General features: G+C 39.3%; 1 protein-coding gene across 1 annotated transcript; it reads left to right on the top strand.

Moving 5' to 3' along the window:
* Positions 1 to 1086: 1086 nt before the first annotated feature.
* On the top strand, positions 1087 to 11180 carry PTGS2 (prostaglandin-endoperoxide synthase 2). The gene is made up of 10 exons (XM_054037527.1): positions 1087 to 1265; positions 2537 to 2653; positions 2802 to 2945; positions 3720 to 3863; positions 4376 to 4557; positions 5386 to 5469; positions 5752 to 5998; positions 7580 to 7866; positions 8569 to 8716; positions 8902 to 11180. The coding sequence occupies exons 1-10, from the start codon at positions 1214 to 1216 to the stop codon at positions 9309 to 9311; spliced, it is 1815 nt and encodes a 604-aa protein (XP_053893502.1). The 5' UTR covers positions 1087 to 1213; the 3' UTR covers positions 9312 to 11180.
* The last annotated feature ends 14044 nt before the right edge of the window (positions 11181 to 25224 follow it).

The raw sequence follows: 25224 nt of genomic DNA, 5'->3' as shown, positions 1-25224 counted from the left end.
ATACTCCACCTAAAAAATATACCTGGTGAGTCTTTTTTCAGCAGTAATCTGGGAGGACAGCTCTCCAGCTAAAGGTGGGAACCTAAAAAGGCAAACAATATAATTTTGTTTTCCATCTCTAATTTATAATGATATGGTAAAATAAGAAAGTACACAATTTTTCAGTAATACTTTTCTCTTTTTATGTCTGATTTTGTAAGCAAGGAGTTTTAAAGTGAGCTGAAACGGGGTAGGCAAGACAAATCAAACTCCTGAAAGGGGTAAAGTAGTCTGGAAAGGTTGAGCGCAACTGATGTAGAAAATATTGTGGTCTATTTTGAGTTGAGTTGAGCTCATAGTAGGGAGACTTCCCAAAGCAATTACAAAATGTAAAAGTAGATATTATTTTGGCTTCTCTTAAGGGGCTGGGGAGGGAGGCGATTTTTTTTTCGAGGTGGAGGGAGAGATATTGAGGCCAAATTTCAATCGGGGTCGCTCATGTTTTGTTTGTAGAGGAGAAAACTGGAAGAAAGCTGCCGCGGCTGAAGCGCTGGGAGAGCCAGATGATTACAGGAAAGAAAACAAAGCAAGGGTGCTATCGATTCTCTCCGTCCCTCTTTGGCTGCTACATTTGTGCTGGGAGCCACGCACGAACGAACCGCGCCTGGGAAGAGCGGACTCCCCACTCCCTTGCAGCTCCTTCACGCCAGCAGCTTGGGGAGCCGGCAGGGAGAGCAGGGCAGCGGCACGGCCGATTCCTGGCAGAAGAGTCTGGGAGATGGAGCCTCCAAGGTGCAAAGGAGCTCAAACCTGGTGTTCCAGATTTTTGCTAAATCTAGAGATCCTCTGGGAACAGTGTGTGTGAGAGAGAAACACTCATCCCACGTGTTTGGGGGGGGGGGGGGCGCATGGGAAACAGTCTCGGGTGCGAAGAGGTTGGGGATTCCCCCGATCCCATGAGCTGGGGAGGAAGTTGGGGAGGGGGCACCTTTCCCTCCTCTTCACATGCTCAAGGAAATTCCCATTTAATTCAGATGACTTATTGGATATGAGCGCTATTTCCGGATGCACTTTTTACGTCACTCACTCATTGGTCCATAAGTAGGATGCAGTTAATCGTGCACGCAATCTACAACACACCGTGAAAGGAGCAAGAAAGCAGAAGTAGCTGTCTGTACAGAACTTGACAGGGCTACGCAGCAGCAAGTTTCCTCCCGTGAAGAACCACTGGGATATGATTGTGCCTTGCACTTTAATCTTCGGTCTCCTGGCTTTCAGCCAAGCAGGTTAGTACTCAAACCTTCTCTGTCTCAGAGCCGCGGCTGAACTGCCTTCGCTTGCATTTGTTTGCAGTGCTTTGCGCTGTCCTTTTCCCAAAGTTGAGGCTGCCATGGTGCGTTTTGTGTTCTCTTTGTTCTGAGACTTGGATGGAGGCACAGCCTTGAGGGGGCTACAGGGAGAGCGAGATTCAGAATTAATTTTCTAACGAGTGCCACTGCCTTTGGAATAGCACTGATGACACCCCACGCTTTTAAGAAATGGAGTCTCAGGGATAAGAATGTGCTATAGTGACACAGTTGACATAGGAGCCAGTGCAGAACTCATGAGTTGTAATCCAGGAGCTGCCAAGATGGTCAGGGATACAACCCCATGCTCTGGGTTGTCCCTAGCCTCTGGCTGCTAGAAACTGGGAATGGATGACAGGGGATGGATCACTCAATGATTGCCTGTTCTGTTAATTCCTTCAGAAGCGCCTAGCATTGGCCACTGAAGACAGGATACCACAGGGTAGAAGGACCATTGGTCTGACCTAGTGTGCCATTCTTACGTTGTTGTTGTTAGTATTATATTATTAAAAATATCATGTTGATGTCACATCCCAACCTCTCTGATTTACATTTACCATGTAAAAGTTGCTCCTGAGATTCTTAGTAGAGATGGGCACCAGCTGCAAATTTTCAGGTAGCATCCAAATTTCTCCAGTGCTCTGGGGAGTCAAGATTGGGAAGTGACACACAAAACACTGAATCTGGTTTAGGGCTAGGAAATAGGTAAATCTAGGATTTGGAGCTAAAGGAATTATAAATAGCTAACACAGTACCTAATTATGCCCACTTATTATTGAACCCAACTTTCATTGAATTCTGAGAACAGAATTAGGCCTAGAGAAATTATGACTTTTCATTTTCCCCATTCTCTCTTGCCACCTTCAAAACTTGTAGTTATACTACAAGTTTTAAATGGGATATTGAGAGATGATCTGAACATTCTGAGAGGGGTCATCAATTCTCTAGCCATGCCTCCTACATACAATACCAACTGAAAATGAATCACCCATAAACAACCGTCAATATTTTTTCTTCTTATATTAATAGCTTTTAAGTATATCGGTGCAGGGTTTAGTCTGAATTGGACCTACCTACAGTTTGTTTATTTTCTGCCATATTCCTCAGGAAATTGCTTACATAGCTCTTAAAACGTTGCTGAGGGAGATGAAAACATCGATTTATGCATTCCGAATACTATTTTATTAACATTACTCTAATTTTCATTGCAGCTAATCCTTGCTGCTCAAACCCATGCCAGAACAGAGGAGTGTGTATGACGACAGGTTTTGACCGATATGAATGTGACTGTACAAGGACAGGATTTTATGGGGAAAACTGTACTACACGTAAGTCTGAAAGTTATGTTTTTATAGCTAACAATAATGAAACTTGAAAGCTGCAAAATATTGCAGTATTTTACTTTCAGATTTGCATATTATTTAGTCCTCATAAATAATTTACAATATTCTTAATCTTTCCCCTCAATGCTCACAGCGGAATTCTTGACCTGGGTGAAACAGTCATTGAAACCTACTCCGAACACTGTCCACTACATCCTCACTCACTTCAAAGGCGTCTGGAATATAATAAACAGCATTCCCTTCTTCCGTGATTCCATCATGAGATATGTATTGACATGTAAGTATCCTCCTTGTGCTATTATCCTTCAGTTGTAGACATTGGCCACAAGAGTTTAAGGAAATATTGTGTTGCTTAGTGATTTTATATACATACATACATACTTTAGATATATGGAACAGGAGATGTAGAAAGCAGAAGCATGGCATACATTTCACCTCATAATCAGGAGGCAACCACAAGGAGTGGGAGAACAGATGAAAGGGAATTTTTTTATGGGGTCCACCATTGATCAAAATTATTCTGTTATTTTTGTAAAACAAAAATTATGACAGCTAAAAAGCATATAATTTGTTCATCTCTATAATTGAATGTAGTGATTCAAACACTATATTATACACTGACGTTTTCCATTAAATAAGGTTTTAATACTAGAAAGTACCACGCTGTAAATTTGCTCTTAAATAAGGATGGCTCCAAGCAAAAAGCCTGGATCTCACCATACTTCACATTGGGCAGAGGTTCAGACTCAAATTGAAACATCATAGCTTGCCCCTTATCACTGTAACAGGGTGAAACAAAACGCTATATCCCACACCAGCAAATTTTGGCAAAGTTTATATCTGGAGGCAAACTTGATAAGCCTGGCCCCATTTCTACGGTAAAATAACCAAAATACTATCACCTCACTAATTTGAGTAATCCTATTGAAATCAATGGGTCTATTTACAAGAGTAAGGTGGAAAGGATTTGACCTTGTAGCTTAATTAAATTAAATTTACTGTTTTAAGACCAACATTAAAAATACTTTTTTTTTTTTTTTTTAAATTTTAGCAAGGTCACATTTGATTGACAGTCCACCAACGTACAACAGCCAGTATGGTTACAAAAACTGGGAAGCCTATTCCAACCTTTCCTTCTATACTAGAGCCCTCCCACCAGTGGCACTGGACTGCCCAACACCCATGGGTGTTAAAGGTAAGGAATAAAAGAGATTTCCAATGTTTGATTGTGGAGTGTGGGAGAGTCAATTTATTTTGCCCTCTTGGAAAACATTTAAGAGACTATTTTTTACAGAGCTACACTCTGAAATCTGCAACAGTATATTGTAAAATAGTATATTGGATATACTGTACAAAGAGCTAAAAACTAAGTAATGATTTACAGACTCCAACTGTAGTTATTGAGCTAAATGCTAGAAATAAAAGAAAGAAATTGAAAAGGCTGAGCTGCAGATTCAATATAGCAGAAATGAAGATTTTTAGCAATCAACTTGTGTTTTAAATCAAGTGAGTAAGGTTTGTAAAAGTTATAGCTAAGTTGTCAGCAGGTATAAATCAAGTAGCTCCACTGTGGAGCTAGCTCATAGATTTCATATATGATAGATACTTGTTCTAAGGAGAAAATGACATAGCTGGATTGAATAATAAAATAAGTCTTATTTCCTCCAAATGTAAGGGAAAATAAACTGATATGATTTTAAATTACAGGTAAGAAGGAGCTCCCAGATTCTGCAGTAGTTGTGGAGAAATTTCTGCTGAGGAAAAAATTTATTCCTGATCCTCAAGGCACAAATATGATGTTCACGTTCTTTGCTCAACATTTCACCCACCAGTTCTTTAAGACAGATCACCACAAAGGGCCAGCCTTCACCAAAGCTCTCGGCCATGGGGTAAGATCATAAAGTTGTGACTCTCACTGAAAAGAGCAGCAAAGTTTAATCAGCCTTTGTGGCAAGAACAACATCCTTCAGAATGTTAGGAGCTACATAAACATTGTGATGCACATACTACGCAGCATTCTTTGTATTACTGAAAGCCTGACACTGCAGTCCTAAGGCTGGCAAAACTGTTGTTCAACAAGATGGAGGCTTTTCCGGTCCAGACTATAGGAGCCTAAATAATTCTATCAAAAATACCAAATGATTTAATTTTCCTTATCTGCACAGTCTTAATTTTCCAAATGTGGTGTTATTGTTTTCACACAAAGCCATCCATATCTACTGAGACCCCAAAAGTTTTTCTGTTGGACTGTTTCCATCATGCATAAAAAGGCATATACAGTACTGTAAAATAATTGTCATGTGCTACACTTTTAAAAGAGACTTTGCTGTTGAAAAGCAACTATTTCACATGAGTATCTATTATTTCTTTAAAACCAATTCCAGTTTAAAAGTCCACAAGAATCTTACAATATTATATTATATAGTTTCCAGGCTGTCCATTCTTTTAGACACATGTTTGAAGCAGTCTTTTTGAACTGACTGAGAATTTAAAAACTCGTTGTTATGCATTATTTAATCCATTTCTAACAAAAAAGCTGACTTTGTTTTTAAATCTTTATGTAAGGTATTCATAGGGTGCCAATCCTCATAGTATTCTTAATATGCAAACATTTAAGCCCCAATCCAACTCCCATTGACTTAAACAGGAGTTGGAGTCATCCTAAAATGACCAGAAATGTAGTTTGGCTTCATGTTTCAAATACTTTTATTTTATAGGTTGACTTGAACCACGTCTATGGAGAGACTTTGGATAGACAACTTAAGCTGAGGCTACTTAAGGATGGAAAGCTGAAGTATCAGGTGTGTTTCACTTTAAAATTCCTATTGTCTAATAGGAGAACAATGGTATTTTATAATTAACATTTGTTAATAGTATGAATCTTGTTAAAACACAGAGGGCCAAATTCAGCCATGGTGTTAGCAGGTCCCATTTACTTCAGTAGGAGCTGCACACATAAATACAAGGGCAGAATTTGGTCCACAGTCTGTATTTTTAGAATGGGAAAAATAAAATACTGGAGAACGTCTATATATCGTCAGCGATTCTTAGTCTCTCTCTCTCCTTTTTTTTTTTAACTGCAGATGATTGATGGAGAAATGTACCCTCCCACTGTGAAGGACACTCAGGCAGAAATGATCTACCCACCTCATGTTCCTAAGCACCTGCAATTTTCTGTAGGCAATGAGGTGTTTGGTTTGGTCCCAGGTTTAATGATGTATGCCACAATATGGCTCAGAGAGCACAATCGGGTCTGTGACATCCTTAAGCAGGTGCATCCAGAATGGAATGATGAGCAGCTTTTCCAAACTACCAGGCTCATATTGATAGGTGAGTAAACGTGAAAATCAGACTTTCCATATTAAACTATTTTACACAGATATAGAGCACAGCTTCAGGGGGCTGCATTCTCAAAAGTGATTTTGTGTGCCTCCTTATTTTGGGGGGCCAGCTTAAAATACCTTAAAGGTATTTTCAGAGCCTAGGGAGATCAGAACTTTCTGAAAATAGGTCTCTTTAAGATGTCTCAAGCTAGGCACCCAAAAACAGAGGGAAACAATCACTAGTCCACTTTTGAAAATGGAGGCCTTGTTTTTTTTGTTTTTGTTTTTTTAAACAGCTATTAATTATACAGTACATAAAAAAGTTATCAACATGTTACAATGATCTGGGAGGTTTTTCCTCCCCTAGGCAGCTTCAAGAGGTTTAATAATAGAACAAAATTTACTTAGTTTGTTAAATCAAATCACAATGAATTTTTTTTTAAGTTTTCATGACCTATGTTCAGCATTTGACAGTTCATGAGAAAACAGTTCATTGTAACCAGTATCTTGACTATCAAACAGTGGAGAATTCCTAAATCAAGTTGCATTCTGTTTCTTTTACTAAGGAGAATAGAACTGTGAGGTGCATAGTGAGGAAGCAGGAAGGTGAGTTTAAGGCCATGTCTACACTAGCACTTATGTCAGCAAAACTTCTGTCGCTCAGGGATGTGGAAAAAAAAACACCCTCCTGAGCAAAATAAGTTTTGCCGGCATAAGCACTTGTGTGCACAGCGCTATGTCTCCCACTGACATAGATACCGCCACTCGTTGAGCTGGTTTTATTATGTAGACAGGAGAGCTGTCTCCCGTTGGCATAAGGTGGCTACACAAGCGCTCTTACAGCGGCACAGTTGTGACGCTATAAGCTTGTAAGTGTAGACATAGCCTAATTCTCAAATGTCAGGCATGTGCAGCGGATGACCTTCAGCTGCTGCTAAAATGTCTTATCTTCAGTGCAATCGCTGCTCTTTGTTACAGGTTAAGAGAAAAGCTTTTATTCGGTTTAGAATTTAGGAAGTTACTGGAAAGCTAACCCAAAATGATGGTCTCTAGCCAGTGACATTTATTTTCATGTTAATGTTTATGCACACTCCATTTGGGCAAGACAACTAATTGGTTGTCCCCAAATGAAGAATGCAACAGTATACTAAAAGGAGATAGTTGTATTTGACAGAAACAGCAACTCAGAATTGCGTTGAGATATTTATATCTTTTTCTGGATAAAATTGGCAATGTTTTCCCTACAGAAAAATCCTATAGAACGTAATAGCAAATTATGTCCTTGCTATAGAATTGTTAAAGGAAATTATAGAAAGGACACACTTCGCTACTAAATTCTAAATGTTTATTACATTTTAGAACTATCATTTTCATCCCTATTCACTTCTATAAGAGTTTGTAAGAGTTTACAAAGCATTAAGAAATCTTTGACATCTTATGAATCTTCCCCCAAAATATATTTATTTTAGAACAATCCTTGGCTATTTTACCACCATTTATATCCTTTCTTACAAAGTTGGCTGAACATTCAGAATTGTTCAAGCAAACAAAACTGATACACATTTTCCCTGTTTCATTGAACTAACAGGAGAGACCATCAAGATTGTTGTTGAAGACTACGTGCAGCAGTTGAGTGGCTACTACTTCAAGCTGAAGTTTGATCCCGAGCTGCTGTTTAACCAGCAATTTCAATATCAGAATAGAATTGCAGCCGAATTCAACACTCTGTACCACTGGCACCCACTTCTGCCTGACAGTTTTCAGATCCATGACCAGGAGTACACTTTCCAGCAATTTCTCTACAACAACTCTATCATGGTGGAACATGGCCTTTCCCACATGGTGAAATCCTTCTCCAAGCAAATTGCTGGCAGGGTAAATATTCTTACTAAGATTTTTAGCTTTTGGACAGAGTCTAGAATTTTTGTGTGCCAATTAACATAAGCCAGAGACTTGGGTAAAAGTTTACTTGGAATTTCTTCTGTGAAAAAGAAAGATACCTCCTAGTTCAAATAGTAAAATCTAATTCTTCCTAGTACTGGAGTTACCAAAGCAAATGCACTTTAAATGTTATTGTCCAGATTCTTCACTCTTAATACTGACAGAACTCTCACTGATTTCAATGGGAGTTTTATTTGTAGGAAGGCTTCAGGGTCAGGTCAAAAATGGCCTTTTAATTTAAAAAAGGAAAAGGAAAAACTCTTCCAAAGCTTGATATAATCTGGCAAAAAATATTATTTACTTGAAAATAGCACTCATTTTATAGTGAATTTCAGTTGTAAAGTTAAAATCCTAGCAATTCTGGGCCTTAACAAATGTATCTACTTGTAGCAGGTTGCACTCTCAGAGAAGTGCAATACAATAGCTGTATATTATCAATTGGGCCATGGTACTCTCCCAGTGTTAATGGAAATTGTAGGGCTAAAAGCCATTCAAGGGACACTTCCTTACTCAATGGAAATGTTGCCTGAGGAAGGCAAGCAGGATTCCACCCGAAGTTTATACAAACTATAAAAGTTGTGAGGAGTTTACCTAGAGTTCTTATTATTCTTTGTATCTTTTTTTTTTTTGCAATAGGTTGCTGGGGGTAAGAACGTTCCTTTTGCAGTACAGAAAGTAGCTAAGGCTTCAATTGATCAAAGCAGACAGATGAGATACCAGTCCTTGAATGAGTACCGAAAACGCTTCCTAATGAAACCTTTTAAGTCATTTGAGGAACTTACAGGTAAGAGCTATTCTTTCTAATGGGGCCTTTTCTTACAAATGGTTAATACAGTAGATGGGTCACTGTTTGTTTCCAGGATTATATAAACTTGGGTTGTGGTGGGAAGTAGGATTAAAGACCAAAAGAAGAGTGCTAAAAGGTGGGATTTTCCATTTACTATTCTTATTTATTAATAATTATTACAGGAGAAAAAGAAATGGCAGCTGAATTAGAAGAGCTTTATGGAGACATTGATGCTATGGAGCTGTACCCTGGCCTTCTAGTAGAAAGGCCTCGTCCTGGTGCCATCTTTGGTGAGACCATGGTGGAACTTGGAGCACCATTCTCTTTGAAAGGGCTGATGGGAAATGCTATCTGTTCTCCAGAGTACTGGAAACCAAGCACCTTTGGCGGAAAAGTGGGCTTTGAAATAATCAATACTGCCTCTCTACAAAAGCTCATCTGCAATAACGTGAAGGGCTGTCCCATCACTGCCTTCCATGTCCTAAACTCTGAAGCCACAGAAACGGCCACCATTAACGTCAGTTCCTCAAGCTCCTCAATGGAGGATATCAACCCCACATTGCTAATGAAAGAGAGATCCGCTGAATTGTAGTACATTTATTTATTTATTTATTTAAGTAATTATATAAATTATTTATATTTATATCTTTATATTTAAAAAATGAAATCCAGACTATGTCTTACTCAGACAAGGGTTCCACTGATCAAGGCAGACCACTGTTTTTAAAGTTTGCATCACTGGATCCATAATTACAAATTCTGCAACAGAAAGAAGTATTCCAAAGTGAATGGAAAATGGTCCTTTTTTGTTGTTGTTGTTGGGAGTGTTTTGCTATAAAACTTGACAGTAAATGTTTTGTTTTGTCACTTGATAGGCAACATAATGCTACAGGAATAAGTTATTTTGTCAACATATATTTTAATTTGAAAATGAGCTATCAAAAAAAACAAGAAGATTGGATTAATGAAAACTGCAATAATTACTAATTACAGTACCATAATAGTAAATGAATGTAAAACAAATTATGCAACTTTAAATGTTTGTATAAAGTCAGCAAATGAAAAAGTTATGTTTCTCACAAACACTACCTCACTATCATGCACATATTTTATATTAACATTTAATGAGGAGCCTTAACTTTTATTTTCTGACTTTGGACATTGAAACCTATGCTTTAACGTTCCATTAATACTCTTTTTAAAATTAAAATGTACTTTATAAAAATATATAACCTGTGTTTAAATCCCAATTAGGTTTTGGAGTTTGCACAACATAGTAGGGTGGAGGGAAAAATGTGCTGCTATTTAGCTAGAAGTAGTTATTTGCCAGGCTGGGATAACAGGGCATTTATATTTTGATCGCTGTGTTGTATATTGCAAGAAATCATATCAAGAAATTACACAAAATGATTTTATAATAGCACTTTAGATTTTTACATGCAGGGATCATTTCATTATCTTTAGGAGCGGGTGTAGAATGGCATTTTCTATTAAAACTGCTGGGGGATTTAGGTAGAAAGAATGCAATTATTCAGGCTGGAATTGGTCAGAAAACAATTTTGGGAGAAAAAAATGTCCAGGGAGCTTTACTGACCACTTGTGGACAAGGCTTCCGTTTTATATCACATCTGAAAGATACAGTCTTCCCAGCACTGTATATACTGCATCCTTAATATAGGATAGGAAAATGTTAGTATGAATATGGCCCTGTTACAATTTGACTGTGACTTTCCCTAAATTTCTAGTTACTTGTTTTTACACTTTGATTATTTTAATTAGGCTGCTCATTTTAAGAGATGTTAATTTGTAACTTTCAATGCTGATAACTGAACGAGGAACACACAGTCTATTGTACACCAAAGTGTATTCGGTTGGAAGGCTTTTTACAGATATGTTTGGGGATATTTTTTTTTCTATGCAATGCACAAAGTGGAGAAAGCACAATGCACATTAAAAGATGCTGAGGTTTCTTAAATTCAGAACTGTAAATGTTTATAAATGGACTTACCCAAAAACTTTCAACATTAATCCACTCTAGGGAAAAAAAATTGTTTTAAAATCTGCACCATCTTGTTGCCCACTCTATTACAACTCTGAACTGAGTTAGTTTTCAGAATTAGGGCCCAATCCTTCTGTCCCTTTGTATGAAATTCAAAATGAGAGTTCCAGATACAGCCAGTTTGAATGTAGATCATAAGCTACATGGGAAAGAAAGCCAGTCTTCCTCTATTTTGTACAATGCAAGCACAATGTCAGCACTCTAATAACTTATTAATTAATAATATATAATCCCAACTGATAGGGTTGGGATGATTACCATATATGGCTATGAGTGCATGAGATTATTTATATGTAATGTTTTATATTAAATATGTTTGAATGATTTTTCCACCTTTATTTTTTTTACAAAAAGAACATGTTTAAAATACAACTGTTAAAATAAAAAATGTACGGACATTAACTGTGAGTACTGGTATTTCATACTTGATTGCAACAGAACATTTTAGTTGATTCATAATATCATAAGAACAGCATATAATTTTATTTCTCCCATCCCACGCAAGAGTTCATCTTAGAAAATGCATTATGTTTACTAATAATGCAAGATTAGGATAAATCAAGATCTAGAATTTTATAGCTTTTGGCAAGTCCTAATGCAAAGATGTGTTAAAAATTAGCAAAATTTGTGTCAGAAAAGTGTTCCTGATTTTTTGGAGGAGGTGGGGGACAAAAATGTAAATGAAAACTTCCCAACCAATACATGGTCGGGGGAGAGGGATGAATATGAGGAGGGGAAGGCAGCAAAACACGTGGTGTTATACAGACAAAACTACACAGGATCTTTTCAGGGGACAAGACAAAGATGCCACATTTATTATGATAACAATTTGATTTATGACCAATAACTAATATCTTAATCCTTATACACACACACATCCATCAGATGTTCTGCAGCTGCTGCATAGTTACCAGTCCTGAACATAGCTTGAGTCTGTGGCTTGAGTTTGTAGCTTGGGTTCGTAGCTTGTGGTGGCTAACTGGCCAGGAAAGCCAGGCACAAGGACGAGCTGGGTCTCTGTTGGGCATGCACCGATGCCCTTCCATGTTGGCAGCAGAATGTTACCCTCCTCCAAAGTTCTCCTTCTCACCCATCCTTTTTGTAGGCTTTAGTTTGAATCCAGAGTCTATAGGTCTTGCTGTGTCACCCTGCCTCTGGGTTTGGTGATTGATCACCCGTCAATTGCAGATGTGACTTTCAGCCTGGGACCTGGCTTTGATCTTCCTTCTATTGTACCTTTGTTCTTCTCTTTTTGGGGTGGACTCTTCTTACTTTGTTAGGGCTCTTGTCTGCATCTTCAGCCGTTAGTGTTTGAACTCTATTTCATCAGAACAGGCTGAGACTGGAGGTTGATTCCATCATCCATACATACCACATTCACACATCTAAACTAAACTAATAAGATTACAGCAGGGTTTGCAAAAATGAAGGTTGCAGCAAGCCCTTACAAAATGGAGTAAGCGTTTTAAAATGGGGTTTGAATTACAATATGGCAAACAGTGAACAGAAGTTACAATATAGACAAGTGTAGTGGATGGCAAACAGTGAACAGAAGTTAAAATATAGACAAGTGTAGTGGATGGCAGTGAACAGAAGTTACAATGTAGTCAAGTGTAATGAATGGTGAACAGAAGTTACAATACTGAAACAGTGCAAGTCAATGATTTAAGCAGGAATTAGATTGACAGTGAAATTTACAAGAGCAAGTGGCTGAACAGCTATGGATCTTAACAAGCATCTTAACTGTCAATTAGCCAGTTATTGGGGTAACCTGGTTTATGAATGAATGTTGTTTCATTCATAAAACTTTACTTATGAAGTTCCATTAATAAAGAGAACAATTAAAAACAATTTCATTTATCAGTTCTACATTGTGACTCCAGCTTTCTTTAAGAGAAGATTTGGGGGACATAGTAGAAAGAAAGTAAAGGGTCTGGCCATGAGCAAAAGGGAAAGCGAATCAGGATGGGGGGCAATTTTATCAAATATAATTAACCATCAATATAATGAACAAAGAATAGTTTAAACAAGAGGTCTTCATAGCTGATCTCCCAACCATAGGCTGACCCTTGGAATAAGCAATAATTAGGAGACCATGTGATCCACCATGTCAGGCAACAAGACACCAGAGGTGGTATTCCATCTTGGCTGGTTCATCCTCTCCCTCTGGAGCTAGTTGCTGAAATGTGGCCGCTAGAAAGTGAGACACAAATTCTGCAATAGTATTATTTACTTCCATTGTGTTTGAAAACTCACATTTTGCTGAATGTGATTCAGCACACAAACTCACATGGTTCCCATAACTCTGAGATCACAACATCCCCTGCACATTATAGACAATTTCAACAGTCCATAGTACTAACTTCCTGTTCACATCTCATTCTGCAACCAAACATGGAGAAGAACTTCAGAACATGAAATGCCTGAAGAAGACACCCGATGTTCATTTTGTCCACCAAAGGAAAGATTCCAGATATGCCTCACCCTCATCTAGATTCCTGGGAGACTGGTCCCATGAAAATTGAATAACAATGTCCCAAGGACATCAAAGCCCATTTACCTTGCTCTCTCCTACTCCAAGGACATGCTAATGGCTTCACAAGTAAGAGCTGCCCATGGGCATTCCTCTGTCAACCTAGCAAGTTCCATCAACTGTGAAACTATCCTTTTTGTGGGAGTGAGAGGGGGGTATCAAGGAGTAGGTAAAACATGGACTTCATATTGCACTTGGCCAACTAATCTTGTTGAAGCAACAAGGTCAAACATTAATATCAGACCACAACATCTCTAAAGTAGATTGGCCCCACCACCTGTCACAGAAATTCCCTGAAGGGAAGGCTCTGCCATCACTGCTTTCCTGTGCAATATCATAGGACCCTGCTGCCAGGAACCATGTGAGCTGTATCCTTAACAGATCCATAGGGGCAGTAACTACACCATGTGATTGTAGAGCATTCTCCCATAAAGCTCCCCTCAGGGAGAGATGGAGATACAGCACACTCTCAGCCTCAGAGTGCTGGGCTTGCCATGCACAAAGCCTGGCACTGCCTTTTCTGGGTATCTCTAAAGGAGAATGGCATGGATTTCAGCTGCCCTTCCTTTTGGTCTGCGTGTGAGGGGACAGCAGGGGAAGGATAGAGATGGCCTACTGCCGCTGTCCATATAGCCACAGAAGAGGCAGCTAGAACAGTCATCCAGCTTCTAAAATGTGGCTGGAGAGGAGGGAGGAGCACCTAGACCCAACATTACTGCATTTGCCTTTGATGCCAAGCAGAGAGAGAGAGGAAGGGGAAAGCAACCAAGAGCACTGCACTGCTCATGGGGTACAGAAGAGAGACCTATGCTTTTGCTGAAAGGCTTATGACCCCAGTCAGGTGACTTATTGTGGGTGGAGGAGGGGTGTTAGCAGGATAAAGTCATGTGCAGATGGTGATTCTGGCTGCTTCCCACTGCTTCACAGGGCAGTCATAGAGAAGAAGAGGGTCCCTATTGCCCTAAATTAGTGTAGGGACAAGCAGGGTGGATTGTTTGAATGAGGCATATCTATGGGGTAGCTCAATAGCAGAAGGGATCCACCTTGCCTTTGAGCACAGGCAAGTCTGGGATGACACAAAGGGCAAGAATGTTCCTCGGTGTGACCTGCACTATGGAATATTTGCAGTCAGCAAGGTAATTGTTTCACCCTAGGTGCGGTGGGATGTGGTATAAACCCTGATTTTACAGCATAATACTTAAGTAGGTGCAGATCTTTAAGGGTTTGCTCTGCAGTTTTGCCACTTCCTCCAATGATAAAGTCATTGCGGAGAAACTAAATGGATGCTTTGCTTCAGTCTTCACGGCTGAAGATGTTAGGGAGATTCCCAAACCTGAGCTGGCTTTTGTAGGTGACAAATCTGAGGAACTGTCACAGATTGAAGTGTCACGAGAGGAAGTTTTGGAATTAATTGATAAACTTAACATTAACAAGTCACTGGGACCAGATGGCATTCACCCAAGAGTTCTGAAAGAACTCAAATGTGAAGTTGCGGAACTGTTAACTAAGGTTTGTAACCTGTCCTTCAAATCGGCTTCTGTACCCAATGACTGGAAGTTAGCTAATGTAACGCCAATATTTAAAAAGGGCTCTAGAGGTGATCCCAGCAATTACAGACCAGTAAGTCTAACGTCTGTACCGGGCAAATTAGTCGAAACAATAGTTAAGAATAAAATTGTCCGACACATAGAAAAACATAAACTGTTGAGCAATAGTCAACATGGTTTCTGTAAAGGGAAATCATGTCTTACTAATCTATTAGAATTCTTTGAAGGGGTCAACAAACAGGTGGACAAGGGGGATCCAGTGGACATAGTGTACTTAGATTTCCAGAAAGCCTTTGACAAGGTCCCTCACCAAAGGCTCTTATGTAAATTAAGCTGCCATGGGATAAAAGGGAAGGTCCTTACATGGATTGAGAACTGGTTAAAAGACAGGGAACAAAGGGTAGGAATTAATGGTAAATTCTCAGAATGGAGAGGGGTAACTAGTGGTGTTCCCCAAGGGTCAGTCCTCGGACCGATCCTATTCAACTTATTCATAAATGATCTGGAGAAAGGGGTAAAAAATGAGGTGGCAAAGTTTGCAGATGATACTAAACTGCTAAAGATAGTTAAGTCCAAAGCAGACTGTGAAGAACTTCAAAAAGATCTCACAAAACTAAGTGATTGGGCAACAAAATGGCAAATGAAATTTAATGTGGATAAATGTAAAGTAATGCACATTGGAAAAAATAACCCCAACTATACATACAATATGATGGGGGCTAATTTAGCTACAGTAAGTCAGGAAAAAGATCTTGGAGTCATCGTGGATAGTTCTCTGAAAATGTCCACGCAGTGTGCAGAGGTGGTCAAAAAAGCAAACAGGATGTTAGGAATCATTAAAAAGGGGATAGAGAATAAGACTGAGAATATATTATTGCCCTTATATAAATCGATGGTACGCCCTCATCTCGAATACTGCGTACAGATGTGGTCTCCTCATCTCAAAAAAGATATACTGGCACTAGAAAAGGTTCAGAAAAGGGCAACTAAAATGATTAAGGGTTTGGAACGGGTCCCATATGAGGAGAGATTAAAGAGGCTAGGACGCTTCAGCTTGGAAAAGAGGAGACTAAGGGGTGGGATATGATAGAGGTATATAAAATCATGAGTGATGTGGAGAAAGTGGATAAGGAAAAGTTATTTACTTATTCCCATAATACAAGAACTAGGGGTCATCAAATGAAATTAATAGGCAGCAGGTTTAAAACAAATACAAGGAAGTTCTTCTTCACGCAGCGCACAGTCAACGTGTGGAACTCCTTACCTGAGGAGGTTGTGAAGGCTAGGACTATAACAGAGTTTAAAAGAAAACTGGATAAATTCATGGTGGTTAAGTCCATTAATGGCTATTAGCCAGGATGGGTAAGGAATGGTGTTCCTAGCCTCTGTCTGTCAGAGGGTGGAGATGGATGGCAGGAGAGAGATCACTTGATCATTGCCTGTTAGATTCACTCCCTCTGGGGCACCTGGCATTGGCCACTGTCGGTAGATAGGATACTGGGCTAGATGGACCTTTGGTCTGACCCGGTACGGCCTTTCTTATGTTCTTATGTTCCTTTCTGACTGGTAAATATTCTTAGCTCTTTCTATGTTTTTCCCTTTTTCTTCTTCCTGAGGAAGTGAGAGCAGTAAGCGGCAGCCAGATATTTTAGGGATGTAGCTAGCTGCTTGTCTTTTCCAAATTTTAAGGGCCAGATACCAGAAAAGGATATTGCTAACTATGTCTATTAGAGGATGAATCCTCACGAGGCATTGTTTCAGTAGTGAATGTTCAGTATAAAGAAAGTTGCCCTGGGAAAGGGGCTTAACTCTCATTTCATAGGTCCAGAGATTTAGTTGGAAGCATCCCAAGATTTTGATGCAGGAGCTTGCTCTTCAAGTAGTTAAGTTACCCCTTTTTGTTCTTCCTTGATATTACATTTGTGTTATACAAATGGAAATGGTTAGTGGACGCCAGCTACTTCCTGCGCTTAAAAAGATGGACTCTGCAAGATTAGATTGATATGTAGGGTGACCTTACCTCCAGTTTTGGCTGGGACAGTCCCTTTTTTAAGCCCTGTCGTGGAACATCCCAACTCCTTCGGCAAAACTGGGCCTTTGACCTGTTTGCTCTTGCCAACTCGATCAGTTGCAAAGAGCAAACAGGATAAAGATCCACCTTTTTCAAAAAAGTGAGGTGCAGAGGAATGTGCAGGCGGGCGAGCGGCAATGCTAGCTCTGCACAAGGGAGGAGGCAGAGCTTGGGCAGGGAGCAGGCGGGGCTTGAGTGAGCAGCAATGCCAGCCCCAGCCTCAGGTGGGGGGCAAGCAGAGCTCAGGTGAGTGGGGACACCAGCTTCTGTGAAAGGAGGGGGCTTGGGCGAACAGCTCAGGCCAGCCCCACACAGGGAGGGGGGCTTAGGTGAACTTCTTTGGTCAGCCTCAAGCAGGGAGGGGGACTTGGGGGAGCCCCCAGCATGTCCCATTTTCCCTTTGGGAAATATGGTCACCCTATTGCTATGGACAGTTAAAGATATGTCACAATCAAAAAGGACTCCCAAGTTCCTCATCTGCAATTCAGGTGTGAGAAATTAGCTGGATCTCAAGAAAAAGAGGGGAGGAGATAGTGTAAAAAAAATCAATAAAAGACAAAGATTTGAGATTTTCAAATCAATCTAGGGAATTTAGACACACAGGCTGGAAGATGTGTCTAAATTTGCTTGATTGGTGTGAAAATCTCAACCTTTGTTTATAGCCATGTTCATTCAACATGGGGAAGTTCTGGTGCATCCAACACATGCTATCTGCCCAGCTTTGAGTAACAGAAGGACTATCAAAAGGTAAACTAGGAAATGAGAAAGCTGAACACCATCAAAACAGAAATTATAATAAAACCTGAAAGACCTTATCAATGTACAAAAAAGCAAAGTAAAAAACCCAGGACTGAGCCATGATGATCCCACCTGCTAATAAGTTATATGAACATATCAGATCAACTTAATCCAGCACAGAAAAGAGATTGACTAGACAGAAAACAAATCAATGAATCCAAAAGACTGGGGAAAGATGGCGAGAGTAGGAAGGTAACTGACTTTGAGACTTTTGCTTTGTGAGTTTTCTCAAACCTGCAATCAACATGGAATTTCCTGGACACATTAATAGTCTTTAATATAGGTTAACTGTTATAAAAATAATATATGATGTCTATTTCAAAATCATATGTGCTAGCGAATAGAACAGGATAGTTGGACAGAATGGGAAAGGAGATGACAGCATTTTATAGGAATGTGGCAGGGCTTCCAGTGAAGTGAAATTAATATATTTTTTTCTATTTCTTTAAAACTAAATTGATTAGATCTCCAATTATCCAACCTCCTCTCCTAACTAAGCCTCCTTTCTGTAGCACATCAATGGTCTGTGTTCCAGTTCTGTAGACTCCCTTTCATACACACACATGGTATCAGCCAGGTAGTTTAGATAATTGTGATAAGAACAGATTTTAAAATTTTATTAAGATGATGTTAAAAAAAATTGTGAACAGAGTTTGAGCATAGAAGTTTCTGGTTATCAGGGAATAACATACAGATTATTGAGGGTGCAAAGTTTGGCTTAAGATCAGGTGGCATGAGGAATACATAATCTGCAATATCCCCGATTGGGGGTAAAAGGTTGATGGGTCAAAGTACAGACATTGAGATATGAGGGTATGAAGTTCATAGAGTGATTGTGTTTGGGTGTGGAGTATAATGAGTGGATATGATTATGAGGATGTATTGACCCTCATTTGGTGAGATTTAATGTTTAGGGAGTTTATGGTTCCAATTCATATGATCCAACAGAGAAGGTCACTTGGTCCCTTTCTCGTAGTGGGAGAATGATGTCACTCTGGCTCACGCCTCCTGGTACTGTCAGTGGCCGGTAATGTGCTCGATGTAGATATCCCTGGACCATCAGATGGCATCTGAGACCATGAGGTGCCGCATGAGACATGCGTAGCATCAACCGATCCCGCAGGTCCGCAGCACATGCTTGTTGCAGGGGTCCCAGGCGCCAGGGCTCTGACAGTCAGGGCGTCCATCTGCACCTCATAGCCCTTCGCTCTCTACTTTTGTACTTCTGAATCACCATACTTGAACTTTGTGCATCTTACAATAAATTGTGGATTAGCGGTATACTGTATACAGTCATGTTTCATGTGATCTGTCTGGTGGCCTAATTATGAAATAACAAATCTCAGGCTTATATTTCCATTGGGCTCCGTCAAGACTAAAACACAGCTGTCAAACACCATTTAGCATGAAATGATATTTAAACAAGGGGGCTAGACAATCATCCATATAATCAAACTATTTCTCTCCATAGCCGAGGGAATTTCAAACAATGGATAATATAACCTTCCACAAAACATTTTCTGTCTAAACATCAGCAGAGATACTTATGCGCACTGCTTCCTTTAGAACACTGATTCAGTGCTCCACTTCTTTTGACTATATTGCTTCTTAGCATCCTTTCATGGTGCCAGGTACCTACTGCTTCTCTGAAGGCGGTATTTCTTTTCCTGCTATGAACAGAAGTATTTTAAACATAAACAACCAAACCTCTCTTCTCTTCCCCTTCAAAAGTCCTGAGTCAAAACCTCAGCTGGTGTAAACTGACATAGCTCCATGGAAGTCAATGGAACTACCCTATTCCACGAGAGCTGACTGCCTAGTTCATATTAAGGGCAGTGCTACATAGAAGTGAAGCTTGCTTTATTTATCCAAAGCTTTTGTGAAGCTAAAATTTGAGAAGTCAAATATACTCTGTTAATGTTTCAGTCATCTTCTACTGTATGTGTCTTTGTGTCAGTTAAAGTATATAAGACCAAACTCAGCTCTCTGTTACACAACTGAAATTCTACCGACCTCATAGAATCACACTGCTGTAACGGTACACCTTTCAACCCTGTATCATAATTAGGGATGGTCAAATTTTGCTATCAACCAATGTATTTATTTTTTTTTTTGAGAGAGAGAGAGAGAGAGAGAGAGAATATATTGGGATTTTGACTAAATTAATTTTTTTGCAGAAAGCATCTCCTTTCCTTGACATTTTTCATTTTTTTCCCCCCACGAAACCAAAAACCCAAAACATGTCAGTTTTGTTTTTGGGCCAGAATGTTTGGGTTTTTTGTTGTTGGTATTGTCAGTTGGTTGGTTGGTTTTGCTTCCGCGGGAAAGGTTGGACAAAATTCAAAAATTTCCACTGAAAATTTCAAAGAAATGTTTTTGACAACATTTTCCAATTAACTAGCCTTACCGTAACATTTTTTGCTGTTATTCAGTACCTGTTCCCAGTGAGACAATGGTAGAATACAGGCAGTAGCATAACCAAAAGCATCCTAGAAGTGGGTGCCTGACATCTTTATTGTACATAGCAGCAAGTTATTATCTCATATTTCCTTGCAAGCATAAATGGACTATAAGCTGGGAGGGAGAGGGGAAGAGGGAGGGAGAGGGGAAAGATCAATACAAAAAATGCATTTAAACTGGAAAGGAAAAAGTCTTCCGTTAGCACTTTGGCTAACATTCATTCATTTTCCTGTTCTGTTGTTTAAGTATATTTTTTCCACTGGTAACGAGGCGTATCTCGTTATTTTACTCTTATACCGTTGTGAATATAGGTGTGTGCTGCCTCCTTGTTCAGACCTGCCCTGCTGACAATTTTAACACCCATTCATTTTCTGCATTTTTATTGTATTTGTGGCAGCCTTTTCTCTGAGCATGCACCCTTTTGCTCTACCTGGGGGAGCACACTTTCATAGCAGCTACCTGGACAAATTGGGACAATGAAGCTAAAAAACAGAAGAAAGATCCAACACACTAGCCACTGTAGGAAGCAACACCAGGAGGGATTGGATTTTCATTATATATCAGTCATCTTATTTCCCAATGTAGTGTGAAGATCCACCCAAGGAAAACATTTTCAGAAGTACTCACCTAGAAGCTGTCTGCAAGCCTTACCTTTTTGCCTCAGGGTAAAACTAAGAAGCCTAAGTGCTGATAAGAATACATCTAAAAGGTATGCTGGTTGGATCCCCTGACTTCAAATGATGGGTGATTAAAGTTTTGAGATGAAATACACTTTGATGTAAAAAAAAACAAAAACAAAAAAACCACTATAGGATTGCAAAGGCATCAAATTATCTATGTGGTCTTAGGGCTACAGAAGTTTCAGTGAATAGTAATGCAACATCAAAAATGGTCAGAATGCTGGTATTAATTCCAAAATAGGCTTCTTTGGGTGTTTGGTCTTCAAAATCCCCATGATGAGAATTTACACAACTCAGTAAGCTTCCAGTTCTAGTATGTAATCACAACTGTGCTTCTGTTACCTGGACAACATCCATTAATTCTGTTTAACAAACAAAATGAGAGTTGCTATGTGCCTATCAAAGGTAATAATTAGACAAAATTATGTAGAGCTTGTTCAGCTCTGAAATGCTAGCTCTTCCATAAGACAGTGTAACTTTAGACCATCTGATCAGATTTTACTTACAACTATTAACCCAAGTGTTAATTCACTTGGAAACATAAGTTTGTCCTATATAAATCATGACTGAGATGTTCAAAGCAGTCCAGAGGATTTAAATGCATATTTGCCACTGTAAAACTAATGGAAACGTATGTAAATCCCCTAGACTGCTTTGAAAATCTCAACCCAAATGTGTAGATATTTAAAATAATCTTCTGTCCCTACCTGCTATGAATTTCACATCCAAATGTACATTACTCTCCAATTTAATTGCAATTTGCTGACTACCTGATTTATAGAAGAACCAGAATATTCACTTCTATTAATTGCACCCATTCAAAACACTTACAAGCATAATATCACTTTTTTTTTTTTAAGAGAGCCTAGAGGATTCTATCTGTTTTAAGGAAAGTAGTTTGTTTTGCTCCCCTCAAAGTTCATGGCAAACTTGCATCTAGGCAAACTTTTAAACAAAATAAGTGTTATTCGGGTCCAACAGTCTTAAAATTCCCTGAAATTCTCAATAATCCCCAAACAGCCCCTGTAACATCTTTCACAATACTTGCTAGGGCAATCCATGTGCTTAAAGTTATGCACATGCTTAAATGCTTTACTGGATCAGGGCTGAAGGGCAAAACCAAGTAAGATCAGCAGGCTCTGGTGCAGGGGGATTCCTCAGGACTGGAGTAGGTGGAAGGAATCTGTAGTTCCCACAGAAGTCAAAGGGAATTCTAAGTCACTCAATATCTTTGAAAATAAGGCCACTTATTTCAGGGCTTAAATATGGATTTAGAAGTACTCACTCAACTTTAAGCACCCATGTTTGAAAATTTAGGCTATACATTTTTCTTCCCTAGTGGAAAAATACCACAAATCATATAATATATCCTAGGACAACAGTATAACTGGGTTCAAAAAAGAATTAAGTTCATGGAGAATAGGTCCATCAATGGATGTTAGCCAACATGGGCAGGGAAGCAACCCCATGCTTTGGGTGTCTATAAGTATCTGATTACCAAAAGGAGAGACTGGGATGATTGGGGATGGATCGCTCCATAATTGCTCTGTTTTGTTCATTTCCTTTGGAGCATCTGGCACCAGCCACTGTCAAAAGACAGGATATGAGGCTAGATGGTCCATTGGTCTGACCCAGTCTGGCTATTCTTATGTTCTTATGGCGCCTAGACTGAATTTATGTCTTCATTACCAAGACTGGTGGTATAATAGTTATCTTTTAATGTACAGTATATCCTGAAAGCACAGATTTTGGTTTTAATATGTTTTCAGAAGAAGTAGAGCAATCTGAGTTTGCTTTCAGAAAACTTGAACGTCAAAAACAACGGAAAGTAAACCATTTGTGCAACTATGCATTAACAACGCCTACATGTGTTACACACCATGACCTCTTTTCTTTTCTTTTTTTAACACCCACAATATCCTCTGTTAGCGTTTGATTTTATTTCCTTACCTTACTACTACGTTGCTTACAAGAAACTGTAGAATCAAGGAAAGGAAAAAACATATTATGTCATTTAGTCCATCCTCTTGTCAATGCAGGATTGTTCTCTCATGTATTCATTATGCTTGTAACTCAAATGGACAGAAGGACAGAAAGTTCAACCATTTCTGTTAGGAGACTCTTCTGCAGCATAACAGATCTCACCATTAGGCCTGTGACTTACTGTTCACCCTAAATTTCTCTTTTCTTTATCTCATTGCTCCTAATTATGTATCTTTGTGCAAACTCTAAACTAACTCTCCCCCTACTTGGCATTTATGCCTTTCTAGTAGTTGTTGAGGGTTCTGAGGTCATTTAGACAAGCCATACAAACTTAGTTCTTCATTATCAGTTCCCATGGATGCCAATAGCCCATTATCAATGCCCAGAGTTGTAATCTCAAAGCCAATTTTAACTTGATTGCTCAAAACTGCTGAATGCTTGGGCGGGAGGGGAAGATAGAATAGAATATCAGGGTTGGAAGGGACCTCAGGAGGTCATCTAGTCCAAACTCCTGCTCAAAGGGGGACCAATCCCCAGACAGATTTTTACCCCAGTTCCCCAAATGGCCCCCTCAAGGATTGAACTCACAACCCTGGGTTTAGCAGGCCAATGCTCAAACTACTGAGCTATCCCTCTCCCTGATACTTTGTTTACTTTCTAAATTCCTTCCTAACAACAGATTTAATGCTTCCTTCATTTAATAAACTCATTCCACATCCCTCCCCTTCTGAACCCCCTCTAGGAGAACAACATTCTCAGAATATTCACTGTTTGTACCTTGTTTGCTGATTAAACTTGTACACGTTTCCAAAATGCAGTTGGTTGTAACATGTGAGATGTGGATTTTGGCACTACAGTCTAAAAAAAGTGATTATTCTAAAACTTATTAAAGTGTGTTTCAAATGATATCACTCCCCTCCAATATTCCCCACCTGCAGGCATGAAGCGGCAGTGCCCTTCAATCTCGGGACAATGAACCTCCCTCACTGCTGCTGTAAAACAGACTAACACTCCCTCAAGAGAAAATATTGTTACTGGGAGGCAAAGGGAGAAAAAGACTTTTGCTTCTAGTGAATTCCCTGGGAATAGACTGTAGGCTGACACTGTCACTCTAACCTGTCAAATGCAAAAAGGGGTTATCCCAAAAACCTTCAGGAGACAAAACAGACAGAAAACAAAAGCTGTTAAATTATACTAAAAACAAATTTAAGTAAAAGAATGCTAAACAGCTGTGGGGGCACGCCATAACAATTACAATATCTCCAGAACAAAACAACCTTTTAACCTCACCTAAGCAAGAACATTGAGAAGCCCAGAGGGAGTAGGAGTTTGTAATCAGTATCCTCAGACAAAGTATATTAAGCCATGTTGATCTCTGGCCTTTGTACAAAGATTGGGTCATATCATGCCATCAGTGTGGATGAGAAGATAGGTCTTCTTTCGTGTCCGTACAGCCCATAAACTCTGCCCAAAATTCCCAGTAGAAGAGCCAAATATGGTAGTGAGTTTTGTTGCAATTAGCACTGGCTGCAAATAACTTTCACACAAGAACAGCTGTTTTCCACCAAAATATATATCACGAACAGGCTTGTGTATGTACCTGTCCTTAATGGCCTATTGCATGAAGCATTTGGTTTAGTAACTTCAGTAAAACTGTGGATGACCAAAGAGACCCCAAGTATTTATCTTATCATAAACTTTATACATATTTTTATTTTAATCTGTATTTTCTCCTCCACCTATTTGTCTCCCTCTCTCTCCACTCCTTCACTATGCCTGGAGCGGATAAGGCGTGCATCTGACACAGCAGATTCTCCATGAGCTGCTCATGGACCAGACACTGTCTTCCCTGCCTGACCTCACTTTTAATGATGTAGCCAGTTTCTGCTGGCTAAGAGAGTGAATGATGGAATTGGACTTTGAAGATAATTGTCCTGCATGTCAGGAACCTGTATTTGTGATGAGTCACTTGGACATAAAAAGTCTACTTTTTAAACATTCTACCAGAGTGCCTTATTGCAGCTTTGATTCATATTCTTCATTAATCTTTTCCATTTTGCATAAAGCACATTGGCCTTATTATGGGTAAAATTCACCCAAAAGCAGAGGGCCCCTGTGAAATTTGAAGATATTCTTTCCCATATCTGCAAAGCCAACAGAAGAAATGGCAATAAGGTGGCATTTTCAAAAGTGCCTAAGTACTTAGGAGCACAAGTCGACACATCTTGTGTTCCAAAGTCTTAGGCACTTTTGAAAATATTACTCCACATATTATATTTGTTATTAAAGTCAACAGATTGGACTCTGCACCCACACACAGTGGGTATAACTCAAGTCAGCTGGTGCCATTGTTACAATGTCACTTTTCAAACTA

The sequence above is a fragment of the Malaclemys terrapin genome, chromosome 8 (genome assembly GCF_027887155.1).
Source record: "Malaclemys terrapin pileata isolate rMalTer1 chromosome 8, rMalTer1.hap1, whole genome shotgun sequence".
Lineage (NCBI taxonomy): Eukaryota > Metazoa > Chordata > Testudines > Emydidae > Malaclemys > Malaclemys terrapin.
This window is presented reverse-complemented; position numbering and strand designations above follow the sequence as displayed.